This window comes from Lasiodiplodia theobromae, assembly GCF_012971845.1.
Source record: "Lasiodiplodia theobromae strain AM2As chromosome Unknown scaffold_11, whole genome shotgun sequence".
NCBI classification, from domain to species: domain Eukaryota; kingdom Fungi; phylum Ascomycota; class Dothideomycetes; order Botryosphaeriales; family Botryosphaeriaceae; genus Lasiodiplodia; species Lasiodiplodia theobromae.
Window position 1 is genome coordinate 939153 of NW_023336311.1, and position 21401 is coordinate 960553.

General features: G+C 57.2%; 7 protein-coding genes across 7 annotated transcripts; 5 read left to right on the plus strand and 2 right to left on the minus strand.

Moving 5' to 3' along the window:
* Positions 1 to 317: 317 nt before the first annotated feature.
* On the plus strand, positions 318 to 2551 carry LTHEOB_4421 (5-nucleotidase; the record flags this gene model as incomplete). Its single annotated transcript, XM_035513454.1, has 6 exons — positions 318 to 582; positions 635 to 690; positions 756 to 1157; positions 1235 to 1914; positions 1963 to 2446; positions 2498 to 2551. 6 exons carry the CDS (start codon positions 318 to 320, stop codon positions 2549 to 2551), a joined length of 1941 nt encoding a protein of 646 aa, XP_035375125.1.
* Positions 2552 to 2923: 372 nt separating this feature from the next.
* On the minus strand, positions 2924 to 4274 carry LTHEOB_4422 (Acetyl- acetyltransferase; the record flags this gene model as incomplete). The annotated part of the gene is made up of 2 exons (XM_035513455.1): positions 2924 to 4072; positions 4122 to 4274. The coding sequence occupies 2 exons, from the start codon at positions 4272 to 4274 to the stop codon at positions 2924 to 2926; spliced, it is 1302 nt and encodes a 433-aa protein (XP_035375126.1).
* Positions 4275 to 6509: 2235 nt separating this feature from the next.
* On the plus strand, positions 6510 to 7952 carry LTHEOB_4423 (Peptidase S8/S53 subtilisin/kexin/sedolisin; the record flags this gene model as incomplete). The annotated part of the gene is made up of 4 exons (XM_035513456.1): positions 6510 to 6704; positions 6757 to 6993; positions 7044 to 7140; positions 7195 to 7952. The coding sequence occupies 4 exons, from the start codon at positions 6510 to 6512 to the stop codon at positions 7950 to 7952; spliced, it is 1287 nt and encodes a 428-aa protein (XP_035375127.1).
* A 522-nt stretch (positions 7953 to 8474) lies between these two features.
* On the minus strand, positions 8475 to 13899 carry LTHEOB_4424 (Sh3 domain-containing protein; the record flags this gene model as incomplete). Its single annotated transcript, XM_035513457.1, has 6 exons — positions 8475 to 9069; positions 9927 to 9991; positions 10055 to 11794; positions 11851 to 11898; positions 11948 to 12010; positions 12280 to 13899. 6 exons carry the CDS (start codon positions 13897 to 13899, stop codon positions 8475 to 8477), a joined length of 4131 nt encoding a protein of 1376 aa, XP_035375128.1.
* Positions 13900 to 14397: 498 nt separating this feature from the next.
* On the plus strand, positions 14398 to 15333 carry LTHEOB_4425 (uncharacterized protein; the record flags this gene model as incomplete). The annotated part of the gene is made up of 1 exon (XM_035513458.1): positions 14398 to 15333. The coding sequence occupies one exon, from the start codon at positions 14398 to 14400 to the stop codon at positions 15331 to 15333; it is 936 nt and encodes a 311-aa protein (XP_035375129.1).
* Positions 15334 to 16056: 723 nt separating this feature from the next.
* Positions 16057 to 17475, plus strand: LTHEOB_4426 (uncharacterized protein; the record flags this gene model as incomplete). The annotated part of the gene is made up of 1 exon (XM_035513459.1): positions 16057 to 17475. The coding sequence occupies one exon, from the start codon at positions 16057 to 16059 to the stop codon at positions 17473 to 17475; it is 1419 nt and encodes a 472-aa protein (XP_035375130.1).
* Positions 17476 to 17807: 332 nt separating this feature from the next.
* Positions 17808 to 18414, plus strand: LTHEOB_4427 (40s ribosomal protein s17; the record flags this gene model as incomplete). The annotated part of the gene is made up of 4 exons (XM_035513460.1): positions 17808 to 17903; positions 17960 to 18010; positions 18065 to 18265; positions 18322 to 18414. The coding sequence occupies 4 exons, from the start codon at positions 17808 to 17810 to the stop codon at positions 18412 to 18414; spliced, it is 441 nt and encodes a 146-aa protein (XP_035375131.1).
* Positions 18415 to 21401: the final 2987 nt, after the last annotated feature.

Genomic DNA, 21401 nt, shown 5'->3' on the forward strand with positions numbered 1-21401 from the left:
CGCACATCAGCGGCCGCGTCTCGCCAGCTCCCATCGCCCCGTCCGCTGCGCGCCCCCTTCAACATGGCCGTCCTAATGCTACCGGTCCGCCCGCCAATCATGCGCGAGAGACGCCTGTCGGTGAGCTGCAGCGCCAGCCAAGCCCCCCGGGGGAGCCCGTGTGCTTCTCGTACGCTACCCGCCTACCTGCAGCTGCGGTGAGCCCTGCATCTTGCAGCTCTCCTTTGTCTACTGGCCGCTCTTTTCACCGGCCGCTCACTCTCCTATTCTTCTCTCTCCACCTACCCTCCTCCTCCGCACCTCCAGATCGCACCACCATGTCCGTTGACAACCCCACCATCGACGACGTCGTCACCTACTCTAGCGGCGATCACGACTCTCCGCCGGACCTCCGTATCCTGCACTACAACGATGTCTACCACGTCGAGCCCTCCAGCGCCGAGCCTGTCGGCGGCTACGCCCGCTTCAAGACCCTCTGCAACTACTACCGTAGCGACTCCAAGTTCGCCGGCCAGTCTGATCTGCTGACCTTCTTCTCCGGCGATGCTTTCAACCCCAGCTTGGAGAGTAGTGTCACCAAAGGTCTGCCTGAGCTTCACTCTGTGTCCGGGGCGCTTCCGCTGACTAGGAACAGGCAGCCACATGGTTCCCGTGCTCAATGGCATAGGCACCGATTGTGCGTGCGTTGGTGTGAGTGCTGCTAGATGTGTTTTTACATAATTGGTCCAAGAGCTGACTCCGTACCCCTGCTGCAGAACCATGACCTGGACTTCGGAGTACGCCAGTATCGCCATCTCACTGGCCAGTGCAAATTCCCATGGCTCCTAGCAAACGTGCTCGACCCGGCCCTCGGCGAGAACGAGTCGTTGGCGAACGCCCAGAAAACACATATGATGACCTCTTCGAATGGCATCAAGGTTGGCATAATCGGCTTGGCTGAGCGGGAGTGGTTGGATACCATCAACTCGTTGCCGCCGGACATCATATACAAGTCGGCTTCGGAGACGGCCAAGGAGCTAGTGCCAGGCTTGCGTGAGCAAGGTGCTGAGATTGTCATTTGCATTTCCCACCAGCGTGAGCCCAATGACAACAAGCTCGCCGAGAAGCTTCCCGAGGGCTTGGTTGATATTATTTTGGGTGGCCATGACCATTACTATGTGAGTTTAGATCTCCGTCATCCCTTGCCATGTCTATCTCCGCATGGCAGTATGAGAAGCTAACAGTGCACCGATAGAGCCACAGCCTGATCAACGGCTGCCACGTCTTGCGTTCAGGCAGTGATTTCAAGCAGCTGAGCTACGTTGAAGCATGGAAAAAGCAAGACGGAAGCAACAAGTGGGATTTCAACATCATTCGTCGGGATGTCGTCTCCCAGATCCCGCAGGATCCCGAGTCTGTGAAGCTCATCGAAAGCCTCACTGCCAAGCTGAAAGCGAAGCTTGACAAGCCTATCGGTTACACCGCTGCTCCGCTGGATGCACGTTTCACCACAGTCCGCACCAGAGAGTCGAATATGGGCAACTTTGTCTGTGACCTCATGCGCTTCACGTACAACGGAGACTGCGCCTTGATGGCGTCTGGCACCATCAGAGGAGACCAGATCTACCCTCCAGGCCTGCTCAGGGTGAAGGATATCATGAACTGTTTCCCGTTCGAGGATCCTATCGTTGTGATCAAAGTCACTGGCAAGGCTGTCGTTGAAGCTCTCGAAAACGCCGTGTCCAAGTACCCTGCGCTCGAGGGCCGCTTTCCGCAGGTTTCGAACATTGAGTTCGAATTCGACCCTGAGAAACCCGAGGGTTCCCGCGTCAACTGGACCAAGATCGGCGGCGAGCCTGCGGACATGGAGAAGGAGTATGTCATGGTGACTCGTGGATACATGGCCCGTGGTCGCGACGGTTACGATTCTCTGTTGTAAGTCACCTGCAGTAATAATCGTATAACATACTGACGGGCATTCAGGATCGAGGAGGAAGGAGGCACAGCGAAGGAGATCGTTTCGGAGGAGAACGGAATTCTCATTTCGATGATGCTGCGCCAGTACTTCATGTCTCTGAAGGTCCTCGGCAAGTGGAAGCAGTGGGGCCCCAGCATGGGAAGGCATTGGGAGAGAGTGCAGAACGATCTGCAGACTGTCCAGCCGTGTGTTGAGTCAAAGGGCAAGGTTGCAAACGCGCTGGAAGTGATCCAGGACAGCCGAAATGGCAGGCTGACCCCTCTTGGGCACCGTCCGGAAGGCGCAGAGACGCCGCTCAACGAGTCTGACACGGACTCGGAGGACGAACAAGAGCCCAAGCGTGCCCACGCTGCCGTCGAGGAGCTGGAGAGGAAGAGGGTGCTCATGAGGAGGGTCATGCGTAAGTGGTGGCGCTTGGCTGGACTGAAGGGTCAGCCGCGCTGCGGTGATCCTCTTGGAGAGGGCGAATTCACCATCAATTGGACCAAGGTGAGCCAACTGACCCGACAATTCATTCCTCAAACTAACTGGAATGTACAGGCTATCGCTCCTAGACTAGAGGGTAGAATCAAGATGGTCTCTACATCTCCATAGGCAGGCTAAAGAATAGCCTTCCAACCGCAGTAGACGGGGTACATGACATGTATAGACGGCATGCCACTGGCATTAAAAACAGCATGACTTACGAAAATACGAAGCATTATTGTCTTGGTCACTAAGTCTCATACTGCTATCGCTGTCTAGGCTACCTATCTTTCGTTCAGGGGTAGAGCGCAGCTTCTTCGTGATACTGACCACATGTCGTTTGAGCCGACGTCGGATTATTTTCTGACACGGGCTTATAACAGCAACTCAGTCGTATTTCACATGGCGGTTGACAAGTCATTCAGCAGCACAGAAAACTTATAAGGGTATACAAGTGTCGGGGGATTTCCCCTCATACAATAGCTGATACATTCCAGACTTTTACAGGTCGTTATGGCCGATTCTCTGCACGATGATACCGCTGGCAGCACCGCCGCCGTTGCAAATTGCGGCGCATCCATACTGTCCAACTTCCAGCTGATGCAACAAGGTCACCAAGATTCTGCTTCCAGAGCTTCCCAGCGCGTGTCCCAGAGCGATCGCACCGCCCCTGGGGTTGACGTTGTCCGAACCAAGGCCCAAGATCTTAGCATTGGCCTTGATGACAGCGGCAAAAGCTTCGTTAAATTCCCAGATGGCGATGTCGGACTTGGATAGGCCGGCCTTTTCCAAAACAAGAGGAACCACCTTGGCAGGCGCGACGGGGAAATCGATAGGATCAAGAGCAGCATCTGCATAGGAGACAACGCGTGCCAATACACGCGAACCCGAGCCATGGGCCTTGGCGACATCTTTACTGCCCAGAACGAGGGCGCTAGCACCGTCGTTGAAGGAAGAGCTGTTGGCGGCGGTGATGGAGCCGGTACCATCGCGGACAAAGGCCGGCTTCAGCGTCTTGACCTTGTCCAGCTTCAGACGGTTGTATCCCTCGTCCTCCGAGACGACAGTGTCGCCCTTCTTGCCCTTCACCGTCACAGGCACGACCTCGTCCTTGAACAGCCCGGCAGCCCATGCCTCCTGAGCACGCTTGTAGGACAGAATGGCAAACTCATCCTGCTCTTCACGCGTGATCTCGTATTTCTTAGCCGTGTTCTCGGCGCAATTGCCCATATGGATCTGGTTGTAGACGTCCCACAAGCCGTCGGTGATCAGGCCGTCCTGCAGCTTCTGCTCGCCGAAGGGCGGCTGCTGGCTGGCGCGAGCCAGGTAGTAGGGTACGCGGGACATGTTCTCCATACCGCCGGCAATGATGGCCTCGGCGTCGCCCAGCTGGATGTCCTGCGCGGCGATGGTCACAGCCTTCAGGCCCGAGGCGCACACCTTGTTGATGGTGGTGGCTTCGACGGAGGACGGCAGGTTGGCGAAGATGCTGGCCTGGCGTGCGGGAGCCTGGCCAGCGGCGCCCTGCAGCACCTGGCCCATGTAGACGGACTTTATCTTCTCGATGGGGACGGTCGACTTGGAGAGAGCGGACTCGATGGCGGCGGCGCCCAGCCGGGGCGCGGGAACCGTGGTGAAGGCGCCATTGAACTGGTGCGATGAGCGAATGCAGAGAATATCAGGACGGAGGTGTTGTTACCACTCCGGTGGGTGTCCGCGACCCGCTGAGGATGTAGGCGTCGCGAACCTCCCTGAATTGAGAGCGGGTAGTGCTGAAGAGCCGCCGGCTCGACTGCTGGGATAGAGGCCGCGCTCTGGCAGCAGAGTGGGCGAGCCGGGTTGCTGATGGCATATTGGACGGGATGTTTGGTCGAAGAGATGCAATGACTGCTGGAGAAAGGGAGCAACGTCGAAAGGTAGAAAGGATCACATGTCGGCGTGGAGAGGAATGACGGCAGCGGGCGCGGGGAAGCTGTGGCGGAATGCGGCCCGCGTAGAGCCTCGGGACGGTTGTCAGCGGCTTTGACAGCCGAGCAAGCCATCGTCACCGGCCACTTCATTTTCCGCAACACACTACCATGAGGCTCTGCGCCCTTGCAGATTGACTCCCACTCCTTCACGCCGGCCGGACACGGCACGGGCTGACATGGACAAGTACCACCACCCGCTCGGCCAAGCCACCCACACCAGTCGGTCGACGTCTTCGATTAATACTCGATCGCATTATCGCTCCTTCTTCTCCGCCATCATTCCGTCAGCAGTCTTGTCTTAGACGCAATATCCTCCCATCAGACCCGTCTTCCACAGCTTCCTCTTCTGTATTCGTATTCCAGCGCTACTATTTTCGCCATCCACCCAGTCTTTCGACGAATTCTTCTTGGCGAGAATTTCCTTAAGCGATGCTCCATCTATCCCGGTAAGCAGCAAAGCGACAGCTCACGATAACCTGCATGAGCTCTCGTTTCGACCACCCGAGAGGCCTTCAATACAGAACCTGCATGGCGAACACCTCTCCGGACGATTAAGCATACGCAGTCGGTGCCTGTGGCGTTATCTCCTGGCGTAGCACGACAGACAGCCAACCGCCGTTCCAACAAATCTCCGTCTTGCTTGGCGCCCAGGTATGCATACATACACGAACGACAGCCGGGAGACCATCGTCATATCTAATCGATAAGGCGTCAAGGCCCGACCGCTTTTCTGCTCGATATTAAAAGAACAGGGAACAGCGGTGTTTGTTCTAGATAATATGGGACCATGGGTGCATGGGTGCCGTCCGCTTTCCGCCAGGCAGGCATGGAATCCTATTGACAAGCTCCCGGCTTGCAGATTCCGGACCCAACATGTTTGCCAGTGGGGATCCTTGGCGTTAACCCAGCTGGTAAGACATCTGGCTGGCGGGCGTGTGACCGGAGCCCTGGCCGACCGGAAAATCCGGAGAGCCCAATGTTCGGCACGTCGACAAATGGTAGGGCAGAGCGTGGTGTGAGGGCTCTTCCGATCGCGCAACCGCCCCGCAGGTCAAACTCCTCTTTTCGGCATGCATGCAGACGAGCCGCCGGGCCAGAAGGTCATTCATGTTGCACCAGCGCGGCCCGCTATTGCACGAGCTGCACCTGATAGCAGGTTTTACGTGACCGGGCCTCGCGTGACAAGACGTGGAGAAGGCGAGCACGTCGGACTGGCTTGGTGTTGCTTATCGCCATCCCTGCGCCGTGCCCCAGGAAACACCGTCAGCGGCTGACTCGCGCCCCAGATGCTTCGGCGCTGTGCCTGTTGCGCCCCAACCTCCCGTGGCCGCGTGTGCACCAATATACGAGCTCCACCAATCCATGCCGTCTGAACTCAGCGCCGTTGCCGCAACATAGCTTAATACAACTCCACCTTACGACCTGCCCTTTCTGCCTCCGCGCATTTCGTCGCTCTTCGTCTTGGCGGTACCAGTCCTCTGCCAAGCCCAGCCCTCCGGTCACGCCCTGGCTTTCAACCGACAAGCATTCACAGGGCCTCGTGCTTGGCCCGCCCGGCTGACTTCCCCTCATCCAATCATGCCCGCCAGCTCCCTTCATCAAGACAGTTGCCAAGCTCGATCAAGCCCAGCTCAACGCACCGCCATACCCCCTCCGATAAGAAACTCCATAGCCGTACCACCAATCGTGCACCCAGTGAGACATTCCTGGAAGGAGAATCGGCCGCTGGGGGTGTTGCTGTATAGTGCTTTGCCCCTCCTCTATCATCTGCCGTTGGAGCTATCAGTGATCCCGATTCGGCAAGGCGTGCAGTGGCCTGCAGGGCGCCTTGGGGCCTTGCTGTACACCCTCGACCTACAGACATCCACTACTGTATGCAGAAATCATGCGCGCTATTGCTTTGGCGAGCATATCCACCTACATCTCGCTTGTTCCTGTGCCCTCGGCGAATGACCCGATATGTGGATGACGCTGAATATCGCAGACCTTGCAGCATCGCCGCTACCATCTCTGCAACTATTTAAGATGCCTCTACCGGCCTGGAACTCCAGTCCACAACCACCAGCGTTCTCTTCCTTGCATCTTGAACACTCTGCTCGCTTCCACCACTTGTCAATATGAAGTCCTCTGCTCTTCTTGCCTTGGCCACCTCGCTGGGTGCTTATGCTGCCCCGGCTTCACTCAAGCGGGACACGGCTACCTACGACATCATCCTCTCCAAGTCTGCTGATGTTGCTGCTATTCTGTCCCAGCTCGACATCACTGTCGATGATGAGTCCGTGACCAGCACCTACAACAACAGCTTCTTCAAGGTTGGCACCACAATCATTGTGTTCGAGCATCGTTTGGCTTACATCTGGTTAGGGTTTCTCTGGCTCTTTCTCCGCTGAACAAGTTGAGAAGCTTAACGGCATTGCTGAGGTCTCCATTGTGGACTCGGCTCTGGAGGCCACTATCAAGGCTACTCGTTCCAGTGCTCCTTGGGGTCTGCAGCGTATCTCTCAAACCGACAGCATCTCAAACACTGCCAGCCCCTCTTCCACCTCGTATACTTACACCTACTCATCCACCGCCCTCGGCTCCGGCGTTGACATTTACATTGTACGCCGTACCCCACCCCGCTCGAGACCGGGCTAAACTAACCAGTTCAGGTCGATACCGGCATCCGTACCAGCCACACTCAGTTTGGCAGCCGTGCCACTGTCGGTTGGAGCGCCTTTACGTCTCAAACTGATGATAACGGCCATGGTGAGTGAAATGCCATCCTACAACCTATCATTTACGGTATTGACCTTTGAGTAGGCACTCACGTTTCTGGAACCTCCGCGGGTAACACTGTTGGTGTTGCCAGCAATGCCAACCTTATTGGTGTCAAAGTCCTCGACGCCTCCGGTAGTGGAACTTCCTCTGGTTTGATCGGCGGTATCGACTACGTCGCTTCCCAGCATGAATCTCGTTCGGGTGAGAGCGGCTTCGTCGGTTCTGTCGCATCCCTGTCTCTTGGTTTCAACGGCCGCTCCACGGCAGTTGAGAGCGCTCTTGTTGCCCTGTCCGACGCTGGTGTGCACATTGCAGTTGCCGCTGGAAACGACGGCGATGATGCCTCGAACTACACTCCCGGATCTCTCGGAGGCGACGTCAGCAACATCATTTCCGTTGGCGCCGCTAACATCCTCGACGAAGTTGCGTACTTCTCGAACTCCGGCCCGACGGTTGACCTCTACGCCCCTGGTGTTACCACCTACTCTTCTTACTACAACAGCGACACTGCCTACGCTGTCGCCAGCGGCACGAGCATGGCCACTCCCCACATCAGCGGTCTTCTTGCCTACCTCCTTGCCTCCGACTCCAGCCTCAACGACCCGGCCACCCTCAAGGCTTACGTCAAGTCCCTGGCTGTTTCTGGATACCTCACCGCAGGCGACGCCGACGTCACCCCCGGCGGAGAGCTCATCATCGCCCAGAATGGCGCGAGCGGGTCCAGCTCCACCGTCGACGAGACCGAGACCACCCAGGCCGCGGCTGATGAGGAGGTCATCGACCTCGGAATCTTCTACTAAGAGCATTAGGCGTGCCCTCCGGGAACTCTTGCCGATAGCTGTCCATATTTCCTTCTTTGTGTGATCTTCATCACCTCAGCAACATGTGGATTCGAGTTGGATGCCTACGTTTGAGCAGTTATGATTGATGGGTCGGTGATGTTTGCAACTTCGGAATTCGAGCCCGATAGAGACGTGTTTCATAGAGTCCTGGACAATCAAGCGTCCCATTATGCCTGTTGTCATGCATTGTCAAGCCCGCGTGAAACAATCTGTACTGCTGTGGTACTAAAATAACCCGCGTAGCATATTCTCTTCACTGACCTCTTGGAGAGTAGCTGTGGAGATGTTGCAAATAAATTCTTCTGTTTTCTTTATAAACGAAACAATCTCCAACGCTCTGACTGCGGCATGATAAATAATAAACCAGCATACCTCCCCAATTACTCCCATGGTCATTGATAACTCTGAAACTCGTAACCACATGAATTCGTGAACACTACAATGTTCTGCTCGTCTGGTCGCCTTTGGTAAGGTTTGTTCTCAGCCTACGAGCACCGCAGCCATCGCAAGGATTGGAAGTATGCCACTCGGCACGGCAAAGTTGTGAGGCGCGGGCGCGCTCATGACCTGAGACGGTTCCGAAGTCGTTGTGTGACCATTAGTACCTGCGGATGTCCCCGAGGCGGTGTTCGCAACCGTTGTGGTGATCGTCCTCGTGCTTGACGGTGTCACTGGGACGGCTGGTGCAGATAATGTACTATCTGTAGAGCTGCTGAGCGAGCTAGATGTCGTGGACGGACCGATTCTGAACTCTGTAGATGGCCTGGTGGCATTGTGTGACGGCAAAGACAGCACGGATGAGGCGTTGCAGATGGGGAAGGCGGCGGTGGTTCCGTTCTCGGGGTACCCGACACCGTTGAAGGAGCAGACGGCGTCGCCGCTCATCGACGAGGACTGATAGCAAGTGGCAGCAGACTTGACGCCGACTGGATTGATACCAGCAAGGTTGGCGTTGCAGTTGGTCGATTGGCCGACGAAGTTGGTACAGTGGATGATGATGTTGGTTGACAGGGAACTCCCGCCACAGTAAGCGCCGGATGCAGTAGAGCATGTATAGGCACCCGTGGTCTCATTGCTGTGAGATAAAGTCGGTTAGTGGTCAAATCAAGGTGCAGGGCGTGCCTAGGGATCGATCCTTTGAAATGGTGCGCGGACGATGCCGTTCCCGTCCTGGTAGGCCCTACGCTCCCGCATAACTAACTGGAAATGGGAATTTCTTACTAAGTAATCTGCGCGGCAGAAAGACCGAAAAAGCCCAGAACGAGCGGTTTGGATAGAAGAGTGTGAACCATGTCGAAGGCAGAAATGATGAGTGATGGCAAAGAACGATAAAGCAGCGCACTGCTACAGGCTTCGAACAGGGTAGGGTGCTCGTGGCTTTTTCAAGCAGCACTTAGGTCCCAGGAAGGTTGCCGAATCCTTGCATTAGGTGCGTCGCAGCCATCATTCCCCATCGCGTCACGCACTTCAGCCTCGTTACGCACGAGTTCCGGTAATTTACCAGCCCATCTCCAATGAACATCGACAGACTCTCGGCAGTCATTCCGTGGCCCATTTGCATGCATCGCAGCCCCGGGCGACAATGATCACTCTTGAAGATCACTTCGTGTGCAGTACAGCACGATCCTCGAAGCCATGTTTCAATGTGTGGGCGCGGGAAAGGGGGTTTCAGTGTCGTGCGCAACAGCCACCTTTGAGAAGGCCAGGGATATTTGTCCAGCCTCCCATCGGCGTGCCTTGGCGTCCTTGTGGAACACTTTTTGCCCGCCTCCCACACACGGCAGAACTTGAAGGGCCGAAGTTGTACAAAGTGTTTAAGTGACTACCTGGGTAAGACTATTGCACAGGCTGCAGGGCCAACGAAGGCTGAGGACATCTAAACGACAGGTGCTGGATATTATTACAAACCTGACTAGAGCTCGCTGAACTTACCAATACTGCAAGTGCACAAGAACGCTGCTCAGCAGTGCCTGCCCTTTCAGTGCTGACGCCATAGACTGCAATCAGGCAGCAACATCCCAGCCAACCCAGTCTCTGCCCATGACTCTCCAAACCCTTACCTCGCCACTCCTGAGATCGCCCATACGGAAGCTCTCCACCTTGACCTTCTTGCTTTCCCGACCCTGTTCCAACGCCCTGATCTTCTTCTTCGTTCCATCCCACTCGACCACCACCCCCACATGGTCCGGCTTACCAACCTCCATCTTGTATTTGGCGTGCATAGCGCCATGCTTGCCTTCGAACTTTGCATTGCGGAGCGAGATGATGTCTCCAGGGCGAATCTCGTCGTTCTGTTGGACCGATGCATTGGCTAGGTTGGCATAGACCAACGCACCGTAAGCCCGAGTGCCAACCGGATAGAGCGCAGACGACAAAGGCTTGAGGAGCTCAAGGACAAGTGCCTGGGGTGAGCCATCGCCAACTGTCGCATGTTGTTTTGCGTTGGCATCTTCTGACATGCGCCGACCGAACTGCTCGTAAGCATCCTCAAGTTGGTCCTGTCTCAGCTTCTGAGGTGGAGGTTCGTGTCTTTGTTCGAGCGCCACGCCGGCCGGTTCGCGCGTATCATACCGAGCAGTAACAACAGTTTGCGAGTAGTCTTGAAACAAGACGTAAACGTCTTTTTGGACGATGGTCCTGCCGCCGCGCTTGCTAGTGGTGGACTCTTCGATCTCGAACAAGACATCCTTGCGGTTCTGGAAGACTGGGGGCGGCGTGTTCGGCTGCGTCCACCACTGGCTGGGCTGGCCCAGATCGACGTCGTTGGCAATATGACCGTGGTCGATAGACGGACGAGACTGGTCCATAGACCGGCGCGAGCCAAGAGTTCGGTCAACGTCTAAAGACTTCCTGGTAGTTTGCATCGAGCTGCGCGGGGGCGACATTGGCGTCTCGTACGTGTCCTCTGCTTCCTGATGAGGGGAGAAAGGAGCCTGATGCTGACTCATCCTCTTGCTCATCCTTCGTGGAGGAGGGCTCTGATAAATTTCCTCATCATCATCATCCTCCTCCTCCGGCACAGATCCTTGGGACGCGGCAGCCGGCGGAGGGCCAGAAGGAGGCGGCGGGGCAGCACGGGCTGCCTGAGCGTTGTATTTATACGGGTCATACTCATCTTCGTCATCCGCAGGAGACATTGGTTGGGAAGGAGGAGGTGGCGGTACGCCTCGTGGAGCATCAATAGACTCTCTTGGTGGCGGAGGCGGCATAGCTCTGGGGGCATCAATGGATTCTCTTGGCAGTGGAGGTGGCATGGCTCTAGGAGCATCCATTGACTCGCGCGGTCGAGGCGGAGGGGCGCCTCTGGGAGCATCCATCGACTCGCGTGGGGGAGGTGGTGGAGCACCTCTGGGAGCATCGAGAGACTGCCTGGACGGTGGTGGCTGCTGCGGGGGAGGCGGAGGCACAGCGCGGGGCGCCCCTGATGGAACAGGAGGATGACCCGTGATTGGAGAACCCGCCAGAGTGCTTTCGTCGTAGCTGTGGTCCCTTGCATGCGCCTTCAGGGCATCCTTATGGGTCGCTCCGGAGGCGATGTCCGTATCATAGTCGCCTTCATATTCGGTTTCGCCTTCCATGTCCTCCCGAGATAGTGCTTCCTTGGCAGACCCTCTTGACGGAGGGGCTGCCGCAGGAGGCGGCGGCGGCGGTGCTCTAGAGGCAGCCGTCGGAGACATGACAGGGCTGGAAACACCGGGGATCGGCGGAATAGGCCGGCTTGCCCTCTTCTCCGAGGAGGTAGAGGGCCTGGAAGTAACCGACGGCGAGGTAGGTTCTTGTCCGCGGTGCTGGGGAGGCGACTGCGGGATTGGCGGCGGAGGCCCTCGAGCTGGCAGCTCCTCGTCGGACTCCGAACCTCGTGACTCTGGTCTTTCAGGCGGTGGCGGGGCAGGGACTGGACGAGCTGCAAACATCAGCAATAGGACTTGTATAGCGGTTTTACTTTAACATACAGTCTGCAGGTACCGGTGGAGGTGCTGGTCGCTCGGCACTTGGTGGAGGTGGAACTGGCCGGTCTAGGCAACGATGTCAGCTTGTACAGTTTCAAACAGTATGGACAGAAGCCTTGATTCCCACGCAACCTACTAGCGGCCCCAAAGACAAGTCTACGCTCCCGTGTTGCACCTGAGTACACAGATGTCCACTTCGGGAAAGAGCTAGAAATCTTGGATGATATTGAGGCCTTCTTAGGTTGATGCGCGGCACCAACAGCTCGTCGTCGAATTTTAAACTGACCTTGTGGCACAGGCGGAGGAGCATCCTTTTCATGCGGCTGATCCTTTACCGTCTCATCAGCCTTGATGTCCTCCATGTCTGTGACCTTCTCGGGCTCGTGCTCCCCAGTAATGGGGTGCGCTGGCTCATTCTCCTTCTCAACCGCCATTTCGGTATCTTCAGATTCCGGACTGCGGACTTGCGGCATGCCCATGCCGGGAATGGGAATCATGGGGACACGTTGGGCAGGAGGAGGAGGCGATTGCTCAGAATCACGGTGGCTGTCGATGGACTTGCGCTCCGAGCCAGACGTGGTCTTTTTGGGTGGTGGCTTCATACCGGGCATGGGCATCCCAAACATGCCGGCCATGCCCATGCCACCGCTCAGCTTCGCCATTCGCTCTCTAAGCTCCATCCGTCTCTTGGTTTCTTCATCCATTTCTTCCTCTGCCTCCTCTTCAGTGGCGTCTTCTTCGTCTCCGACCTCAGGCTCGTGAGTAGGCGCCGCGTGTGCTCGAGGGACACCCTTTCCACGAGCCCTTTCCTCATCTTCCTCAACGGATGTGGAGGATCCTTCAGCATCTTCAGTGGTTTCGCCGGCGGCAGACTGGTCAGCCTCATTGCCGTCGCTGAATGGCTCACGCTCTTGCTGGCGGGCTTCCGGCGACTTGGGGTGGTGCGAATGGCGCTTTTTCGCCTGCGCCTGGGCATCTTCGGGCTCGCCACCCTCTGTTGTTTCGGATTGGACGTCCATTTCGTGCGACTCGATCCGCTTCTTGGGCGGGCGCTTGGGCTTCTCCTTGTGCGATGCTTCAGCCTGCCGGGCTGCTTGTTCCATCTGCTGTTTCTGCAAAAGGGCGATCCGCTCCTTCAGGCTCTGTGGCTTAGGGGCATCCTCTTCGCCTTCAGCAGGAGCACTGGATCCACCTAAGCCAGCTCTTTCGGCCATCTCTTGATCTTGCGCTTGGCGCTCAGAGATCTCCGGATCCTCGTCGCGTCTGTATACCTTTTGAGGGGCCGGCTCACGGGGAGGAGGTACGTAGGCATTGCGGCTTGGAGGCGGGGCAACAAACGGCTTCTTGATGAAGCCGCTGGGCGGACCTCCAGGCTTGAGTGGAGCAATGGGAGCGGCAGAACCCCTGTTGAAAGCTGCAATACGGTCCTTGAAAGACTGGGGCTTCTCCGCAACAGGCGGGGGCGGCGACTTGCTGCCTGCCGCTGGAGCAGCAGGAGGAGGAGCCGGTTTCGACATCTTGGGAAGCGAGGGTTGCTCGGGAGACTTGGGAGCCGCTACAGGCGGGGGCGATTGAGGAGGCACCGGACGCTCTTCTCGTGGCGCCTCGGGCTGCTCTGGAGCCTGAGCTACAGGGGGCTCGTGTTCGGGCTCGGGCTGCTCGGGGACGTCGTCCGCAGGCGCCTCATCCACAGGAGCAGGCGCGGACGGCGGCGGAGGAGGGCGCGAGGCACGGTTGGGCCGCGGGGGAGGAGCAGGCTCGTAGCGCTCGACAAAGTTCTTGGGGAAGAGGCCCTCCGTTTTGGTGCCATTGGGATCACTGTATTCGCCGACATACCAGTCCGCATCCTCCTCGGCCGTGACAGTGATGATGGCATTCTCAGGGAAGGCCAGGTCATCCTCGTGGCCGGAATTGTACTCATAAAGGGCCTTGACCTTGAACGGGGGCGCAGCCATGGCGACGGCGGACCGGCCGGGGGCGCTTGGGCAAGGCGCTCAGGTTGATGCGATGGGTGGAGGCCGTGACGGCTGCGGGGCCGGTGCTGTGTCGTCGCAGAGGCGGTCGGGTGCTGTGACGGGACGGCGGCTGCGGCTGCGGGTGTGGAGACGGTTTGCTGGCGGGGCATTGCGTCAGCGGACAAGCTTGGTCTCGGGCGCGGACGAGGATGAGAGAGAGGGAGCGTACCTGCAAGGGGGCTCGCGGGGCCGGGTGCTCAGAGCATACCAGCGCGCGGGAGCAGGTGTTTGGGAAGGCGTACGGAGAGAGGAGGCGTGGTGTGGGTGACGATGCGCTGCGGCGTCCGGGCAGGCAGTGGCCCTGAATGAGGCCCAAGCCGGAGCCGCCACGCGCGAGCCACCGGCGGCCTCGGGGCCAAGTTTCAGCAGCCAGCGCACCAGCACCAGCTCCGCCCAAGCTATCACGATCATCGATCCCTTCGCCCTGCTCGTCCGCTCATGGCTCCGCCGAAATTCGACGGCAGCGCCCTGCCCAAGTCGATCCTCAAGAAGATCAACGCGCCTCAGGCTGGGAAGCCGCCGCCGCCTGCAGCCAGCGCGCCACCCCGGCAGCCGAGTCAAGAGCAAGAGCCGCAGGCCGCGCGCGACAAGCGAAACCGCGAGATAGCTCTCTACCATGCCCACCTGATCCAGCAGCAGAAGGACGTCGAGGCCCAGATCCTCGATGCCATTGTGCAGCTGATCGACTTCCCGTCCTCTCCGGACGCGGACCCCATGAGCCCGTCGCACGATGACGCGTCAGTGTTCAAGGCCCTGATAACAAACTTCCAGCCCTCAGACTACGACTCTCTGCTGGAGGAGCGCAAGTGCGCCGACAAGTGCGGCTACGTGCTCTGCCCGAATAGGCCAAAGGTCGATGCTAATGCCGGCAAGAACAAGTTCATAGTAAAGGGCCGCCAGCTCCAGATCGTGCCTCGCGAGAAGCTCGAGCTCTGGTGCTCCGATGACTGTGCCCGGCGCGCCTTGTTCGTCAAGGTCCAGCTGAACGAGGAGCCCGCTTGGCTCAGGAGGGCAGGCGTTGTCCCCCAGCTTGAGCTCATGGCCGACAGACGCGCCCCGAACTCTCCTCCGGACTTGAATTCCGTCATGTCTGGCCTGTCTTTGGACGCCGCGCACTCCGGTACCTGGGCACGGTCTGCCGATCAAGCTCAGAATCTGAACAGAGCCATGGCGGATCTGGCCTTGGAGAGAGGCGAGCAAACCATGTCTGCAAGATCATCGGGCTTAGTGAGAGACAGCATCTCCGAGAACAGGGTCATATCACAGCCAAGTTTCCCAGCTTCAGCAGGCCACATGTCGATCGAGGGCTACGAACCTCGTGTGAATGTGAAAAATGGCATTGAGCGGGACGAGGACGGAGACTGGATCCTATGAACAATCATCGCCGCTTAGTCTATCTATTGCAGTTCCAGGATACGGCGCAAAGTGTCCTAAACCAGGAAGGCACCTTCCCGCCAGGCCCGATTGCTTTCCAGGGCCAGCTTTGGACCGCTGGCTTGCCTGTGCCCTTGGTCATGCGGCTATCAGGATCATGAAGGCCCACGATTTGGAAATCCTGCCAACACCAGCACTCAGGCCCATGGAATCCGGACGCCCTGGGCTTTTCAAATTCGGAGGGGTAAAGGCGCGGACGGCTTCGTGCCAGCAACAGTGCAGGAGGCAGCACAGGGAACAGGACAGAAAAATAAATGCCTCGAGAGCGCCCCCTTTCTCCCTCGCGGCTCGAGATCGAGCACGTAGAGGCGTAGGTGAGGCTATCTCAAAGTCTCCCTGGCCAATGAGGAGATAGGCATGATCGAGTGAAATGATTATGTACCAAGTCGAGCCAGACAGTACTTCACGAGTTACTTCACGAATACATCGAATTACATGCGCTGTGAACCTAAACAAACTGGGGCTGGGCATTGCGGTGCATTGCATCGTTGGTCGTGAATGGTCACGAGATGTAAAGCCTGAGGCACCAACGGCGTCGGCGGCTCGGCAAAACGTCTTGCGGTATTTGGAAGATCTCATCGCCGCGGAGGACAACCCACCTGCCGCGTCGTCCCCATTCCCACCAGCTGCTCCTGCGGCACACCGCAGCTGGCCAATTCCACCATGTCGCGAAAGCTGTCATCTCCTGCAGCGCAGCTGCTACGCGGCTCGCGCCTCTTCTCACTGCCGCCCCCGATTCCTGGCGCGGGAACTGCGCCTGGCACCTCGTCCGACTACACGAGCGCCTCTGAAACCGCAACACAGCCGTTTCCGACTCGTCAAGCCATCGCAACGCCTCCTTCGAGCCTGGGCCGTGGCGATTGGGGCTTGAAGCGGCCGCTGCCACTTCGTGAAACGACACGTTCATCCGCGCCAACAATGCGAGTGTACGAAATCGATACGATCAACCTCTTTACCGATTTCGAGAGCGCCGGCGACCACGTCCGCACCCTGGAAAAGTGGCAAGAAATGAACATCCCACTCACTCTAAGCCCAGAGGCCCGCATGACTGCGTCAGGCAAGCAAGCCATTGGAGCCAGCGTCTTCCACGAACGCTTCGACAACACCCAGCTCACCCCCGAGGCACGGCAGAAGGGCCATAGCAAATGGAAATTCAAAGGACCTTATATGGCAGGAATGACCGAGGGCCAGTTCAAGGCTTACCTTGAGAGCCAGATTCGCCGGAACAAGGACGCTTTCAAGGAGCACTTGAGAAAATACTTTGATGAAAGGGCCTTCACGGACGCTTTGGCGAAGGCAAGAGACGCCGGTGTTCCACAGGAGTCTTTGCCTCGCGAGGAGACGTTCCAGTTTTCTGAAGAGGACTTTGAGCACGTGGTCAAGGTTCTGCGTGAAAACACCACCCTGTCGTCGGAGATGAGCGGCCTTATCAGAGACTTCTTCGATCTCCCAGGCGTCCATGCAGACCCTCTCCCCGCAGATGCGTTGCAGGGCACGGCGGGTGAGCTATTATTGGAGCACATGCGGAACAAAGCAGCGAAGGGGCCGCCGAGCACCCACCCATCTGCTGGTCTTTCCTATCTTCGCAGCTCAGCGTTCCTGAACAACCACCCGATCCTGGGCCCTCAGGCGTCCAGAGAGCCAATTGAAGCTCGACTGCTCGTTGGTCGTCAAACCAACCAGAGGGCCTCGCAGCCCAAGGCTGGTGTCGGTGGTGTTGTTGCGGACGTCAAGCTCTTCCAAAGCGGGTCCAAGGCGAACGATCTATATTTCTCCATGAGGTACGAAGATGAGGGAGGCCCTAAGGTCTGGGTATCGCCAGAACGGGCTTACATCGATTCATCCGGCCGCATCAAGCTCTCCGTGAACCCTGCTGTTCCAGAGGACGTGCGGATCAAACAGGGATCTCTGAAGTCGAAGGAGGAGCTGGAAGCAAAGGTAGCACCCAAGATTGAAGAGCTCGACATGAGGGCCGCGAGCTTTGATACAGACGGCGGTAGCGGGCAGGAGCATAGTCAGAGGATTGTTCAAATGCTGGAGCGCATGACCGGCACGACGCCGCGGAAGGGTGTGGATCAATAGAGCAGCCGAGAAAGCGTCTTTGTTATGTATGATACGGAATGATGTGGGGGGCATAGTGTGATTCATGAAACTTGCCTACAGGCGCTTGTACACACCGACCATATACCAACTTTTCTACCTTCGCGACCGCTATGGACAGAAAGGGTGGGCGGGTGGTGCCCGAAGCTCCAGGGATCACGTGACAGGCGGGCTCGCTTGCGCAGTTTCGCCGACGCACAGCCGGGACGACCTCTTTTGGCGCACACCTCACACTTTCTTGACTCCGACGACGACGACCTGCAGCCGCACCGAACCAGCCTTTTCCTCCACATCAACACCGTTCGACAGCCACCATGGGTCGCGTTCGCACCAAGACCGTCAAGAAGTCCGCCAAGGTCATCATTGAGCGGTACTACCCCAAGCTCACCCTCGACTTCGAGACCAACAAGGTATGTGTGCCCAGAATCGCTGCCAACGGCGAGCCAACGCTGACCTTTAATCACAGAGGATCTGCGATGAGATTGCTATTATCGCCTCGAAGCGCCTCCGCAACAAGGTTCGCATCAGTCCTGCGAATTGCGAAAACCCGTCCTGACACGTGCACCCACAGATTGCCGGCTACACCACCCACTTGATGAAGCGTATCCAGCGTGGTCCTGTCCGCGGTATCTCCTTCAAGCTGCAGGAGGAGGAGCGTGAGCGCAAGGATCAATACGTTCCTGAGGTTTCCGCTCTCGACTTCACCCAGAACTCCGACAGCGGCCAGCTCGACGTCGACCAGGAGACCAAGGATCTCCTTAAGAGCCTGGGCGTAAGTTTTCCCAGATGTGCCCGTCATGTGCCGTGGGGACTAATGGATTGGTGCAGTTCGACTCCATCCCCGTCAACGTCGTTCCCGTTGCTCAGCAGCAGGTTGCCGAGCGCCCCCGCCGCTTCGGCGACCGCCGCCCCGGCCAGTAAATGGCTTCGAAAAGGAAATGAACGAGGGAGCATAAAAGGGCGATCGGGGCTTTTTGGTTCGGATACCAGGGACGGCAAAATAGGCATAGAGCCAATGAAGGTTTACCCCACACAAGGTGTCGCCGAGTCTGAAAGGTTCCGACCTGGAAGACGACGCTTGATTGCCAATATCTACCCCTCTGCTTGCGTGACGTGGGTACTTACCGCAGACACGGCCAATTTCCAATGGTCCTGGGAACATCGATGCACTTGATACAGGGATCTATCTGAGCCTTGGAGGCGCGCGCAGTCCTGATTACGCACATACGTTTAACCGGATCTAATTGCTTCGACTCCCACTCGGACATTCTCATGACTATATCCCTATTCTCGGCTCGGCAGCATTTGGCCCCTCCTGTGATGTTGCACATGCCAATATGCCAGGATAAGTAGAATTGAAACATGTCTCATAATTTGTATCACAGGGTGAAATCGAGCATTCCAGCTCACAAACCCAGGCCATAGGATCTGGCACGATGAAGCGACTGCTGTGCTTATTGGGACGTCGATGTGAAGCACATTTGCGAGAAACTCATACTCTAATGTCCGCGCATTAGAGAATGCTTCAACTTTTCGCTGTGGCCTGCTGCTGAACGTTCATGCAACCCGATAATACACGATTACATCTCTGCGCACTCTTTGGGATTTGAAGGCACTGGTCTATACGGCGGGTCGCAGAGAATTGTACATTTCTGTGTCCTGCAGAAGGTGATACACTTTTCCTGCATAGGCACTCGAAGCAAGTACCTTAATGCAGATATAAAGCACAAAGTTATTCGAATGCATCCTGATGTTGACTTTAATTACCCACATGGGTTGTCATTCCCACGCTCATATCTTACGTTGCACCTCGTCCCAACTGTCTGACGAATTCCTGGCAACAGAAGCATGCACGAACCTCCCAATGCAGAATGGCTGTGTGGGAGTCTACTGTTCGCCCAACTCTACGTATTGTTCCCCTTTCCATGGGCGCTTGGCAGCTGGTTGGAGCCTTGGCTAACGCTTCACGTTCCCTCGTGAGGGCGTTGACGTACAGCCTGAGCGAGCATGAGGCCAATGCGTGTTGGACCATGAGTGCCGGGCGAGGCCTCGAGGGAAGAGATGATAAAAGTTTGCCGGCAGACTGGCTCTGCGGTGCAACGCGCGGCCCTACCAAGCCGGCGGACCGCGAGCCGACGGCGCAATCTGGCTGGTCAGAGGGCGAGCCAAGGTCTTGTCCCTACGTTGGAAGTTGTCGGACGAGTATTGCCCCCCGGCGGTTAGAGGCATTGGCTGGGTGCTTGGGTGGGAAGGAACAGACGGTACCCGGGGTCGCAGGCCGTTAGCTCTTTGCCGTCTCCGTCAGATCGGCGGCTGTAAAAAGGACCCGCGTGCTGGCATTAGGCAGTCGTTTGGCGAGGATGTGCATCAGATACGAGCTCGTCCACTCGTATGTCTCGCGTCTGAGACAGCTGCCCTCGGTGTACATGCAGACGAGGAGATTGGTCATTCGATCGAATGCTGCAGGGCTGAGAGGTGCGGTACGCCGTGAACTCGGCAACGCAAAGAGAACAGAGACTATGACGTCGCCATGCGTTCTCACATCATGAATATCTCCATGCCATTTGCTGCGAAGTCTCCATCGCGCAGTCTGCTCGGGATCGACTTGTTCCTGCGAGAGCGCGCGAGTCCCCGCACAAGGATGATCCCTCTCGCCTGTGCCTCTTGCCTGCCTCACTCGAGAAACGCCTGTACCGAGCCCAAGCGAATCTTCTCTGCTCATTTCCGTCGCCCTCCTGAGAGGCAAGGGTTGTGGTCCGCGGAGTGCAAGCCACCAAAGCCACCGCCAGCGCACCGATCCAGCGGTAAGCCCGCCGCATCGCGCCCTCGGCCCAAAAGCCGGTCCGAAAAGCGATGGTCACCTTGATGGGGGCGCCAGCACCCATAGTCTACCATAGCTCCTCATCAGTGCTTCCCTGCAGCCGGTGGCTTTGACCGCTACTGGCACTCACGATATCGCTCGCTATTGGCAGGTTGCTCCATAACTTTGAACGTCGCAAATGAAAGACATGGGTTGGTGAAGGGCGCTCGGGTCGCGCGTAGCAGGGGTGTCGGTATCGCGGACTACAATTTCTGTTCCTTCGAGACCTGACTTGCGGTGTGTCGTCAATCCCGACTCGAAACCACCTGCCATTACATGCCGCTGCATGAGTGACCACCATGTCCGAAAGAAAATTTTTGCTGGGCGTCTGGTGCATAGGAATGTGTCGTGTGCATACAAGAGGTGCTCAAGCTGGTGCTTAGGGACGGGAACAGCAGCAGGTTATCGACAATACTGTCCGCTGTGAATTGGATAGAGAATGCACAGTACTGAGCAATAACAAAAGCAAGCAACCTCGAGAGAACAGCAGCATAGTCGCCACTCCTTCACCGTCACAGACACCAAGTCCTTGCCCACATCAGTAATCAAAACCCGACGAATCCCTTCCTTCCCCCTTTTGGTCCTACTAAGCCAAGTAGAAGCAGAGTCAGCCTCCCGTTTTCGTCAGCCACACCACTGCTTTCGATTGTGGCTCTTCTTGCAATTGGCCCGCCCATCGATAACTTCGAACGTCGGATCTACGTGCCACAGAGAGCTTATAGCGTACCGAATCGCGTCATGGAGACGTCCATGGGCGGTGGTGGACTCGTGATCCAGCAGTACCAAACACGTCCAATTATTGAGAATTGCATTCGGGCCCTCTTGCCGAAAAGGCTATTCCACCCTTCGCAAGAATATCACGTTGCACTCCACTTTCTTGGATAATCGGGTTCGACGTCCGTACGCTGTTGTACGTATGTGAAAACTTACATGCACGTGCAGATCACTCACTTCATCCACCAAAAGAGTCTAACCGTGCTCAGAAAATGGATTAAGTAGGGTAGTACCTTTTGCGCCGTTGGTGCCGGCGTTACGCCGCCTCAACACA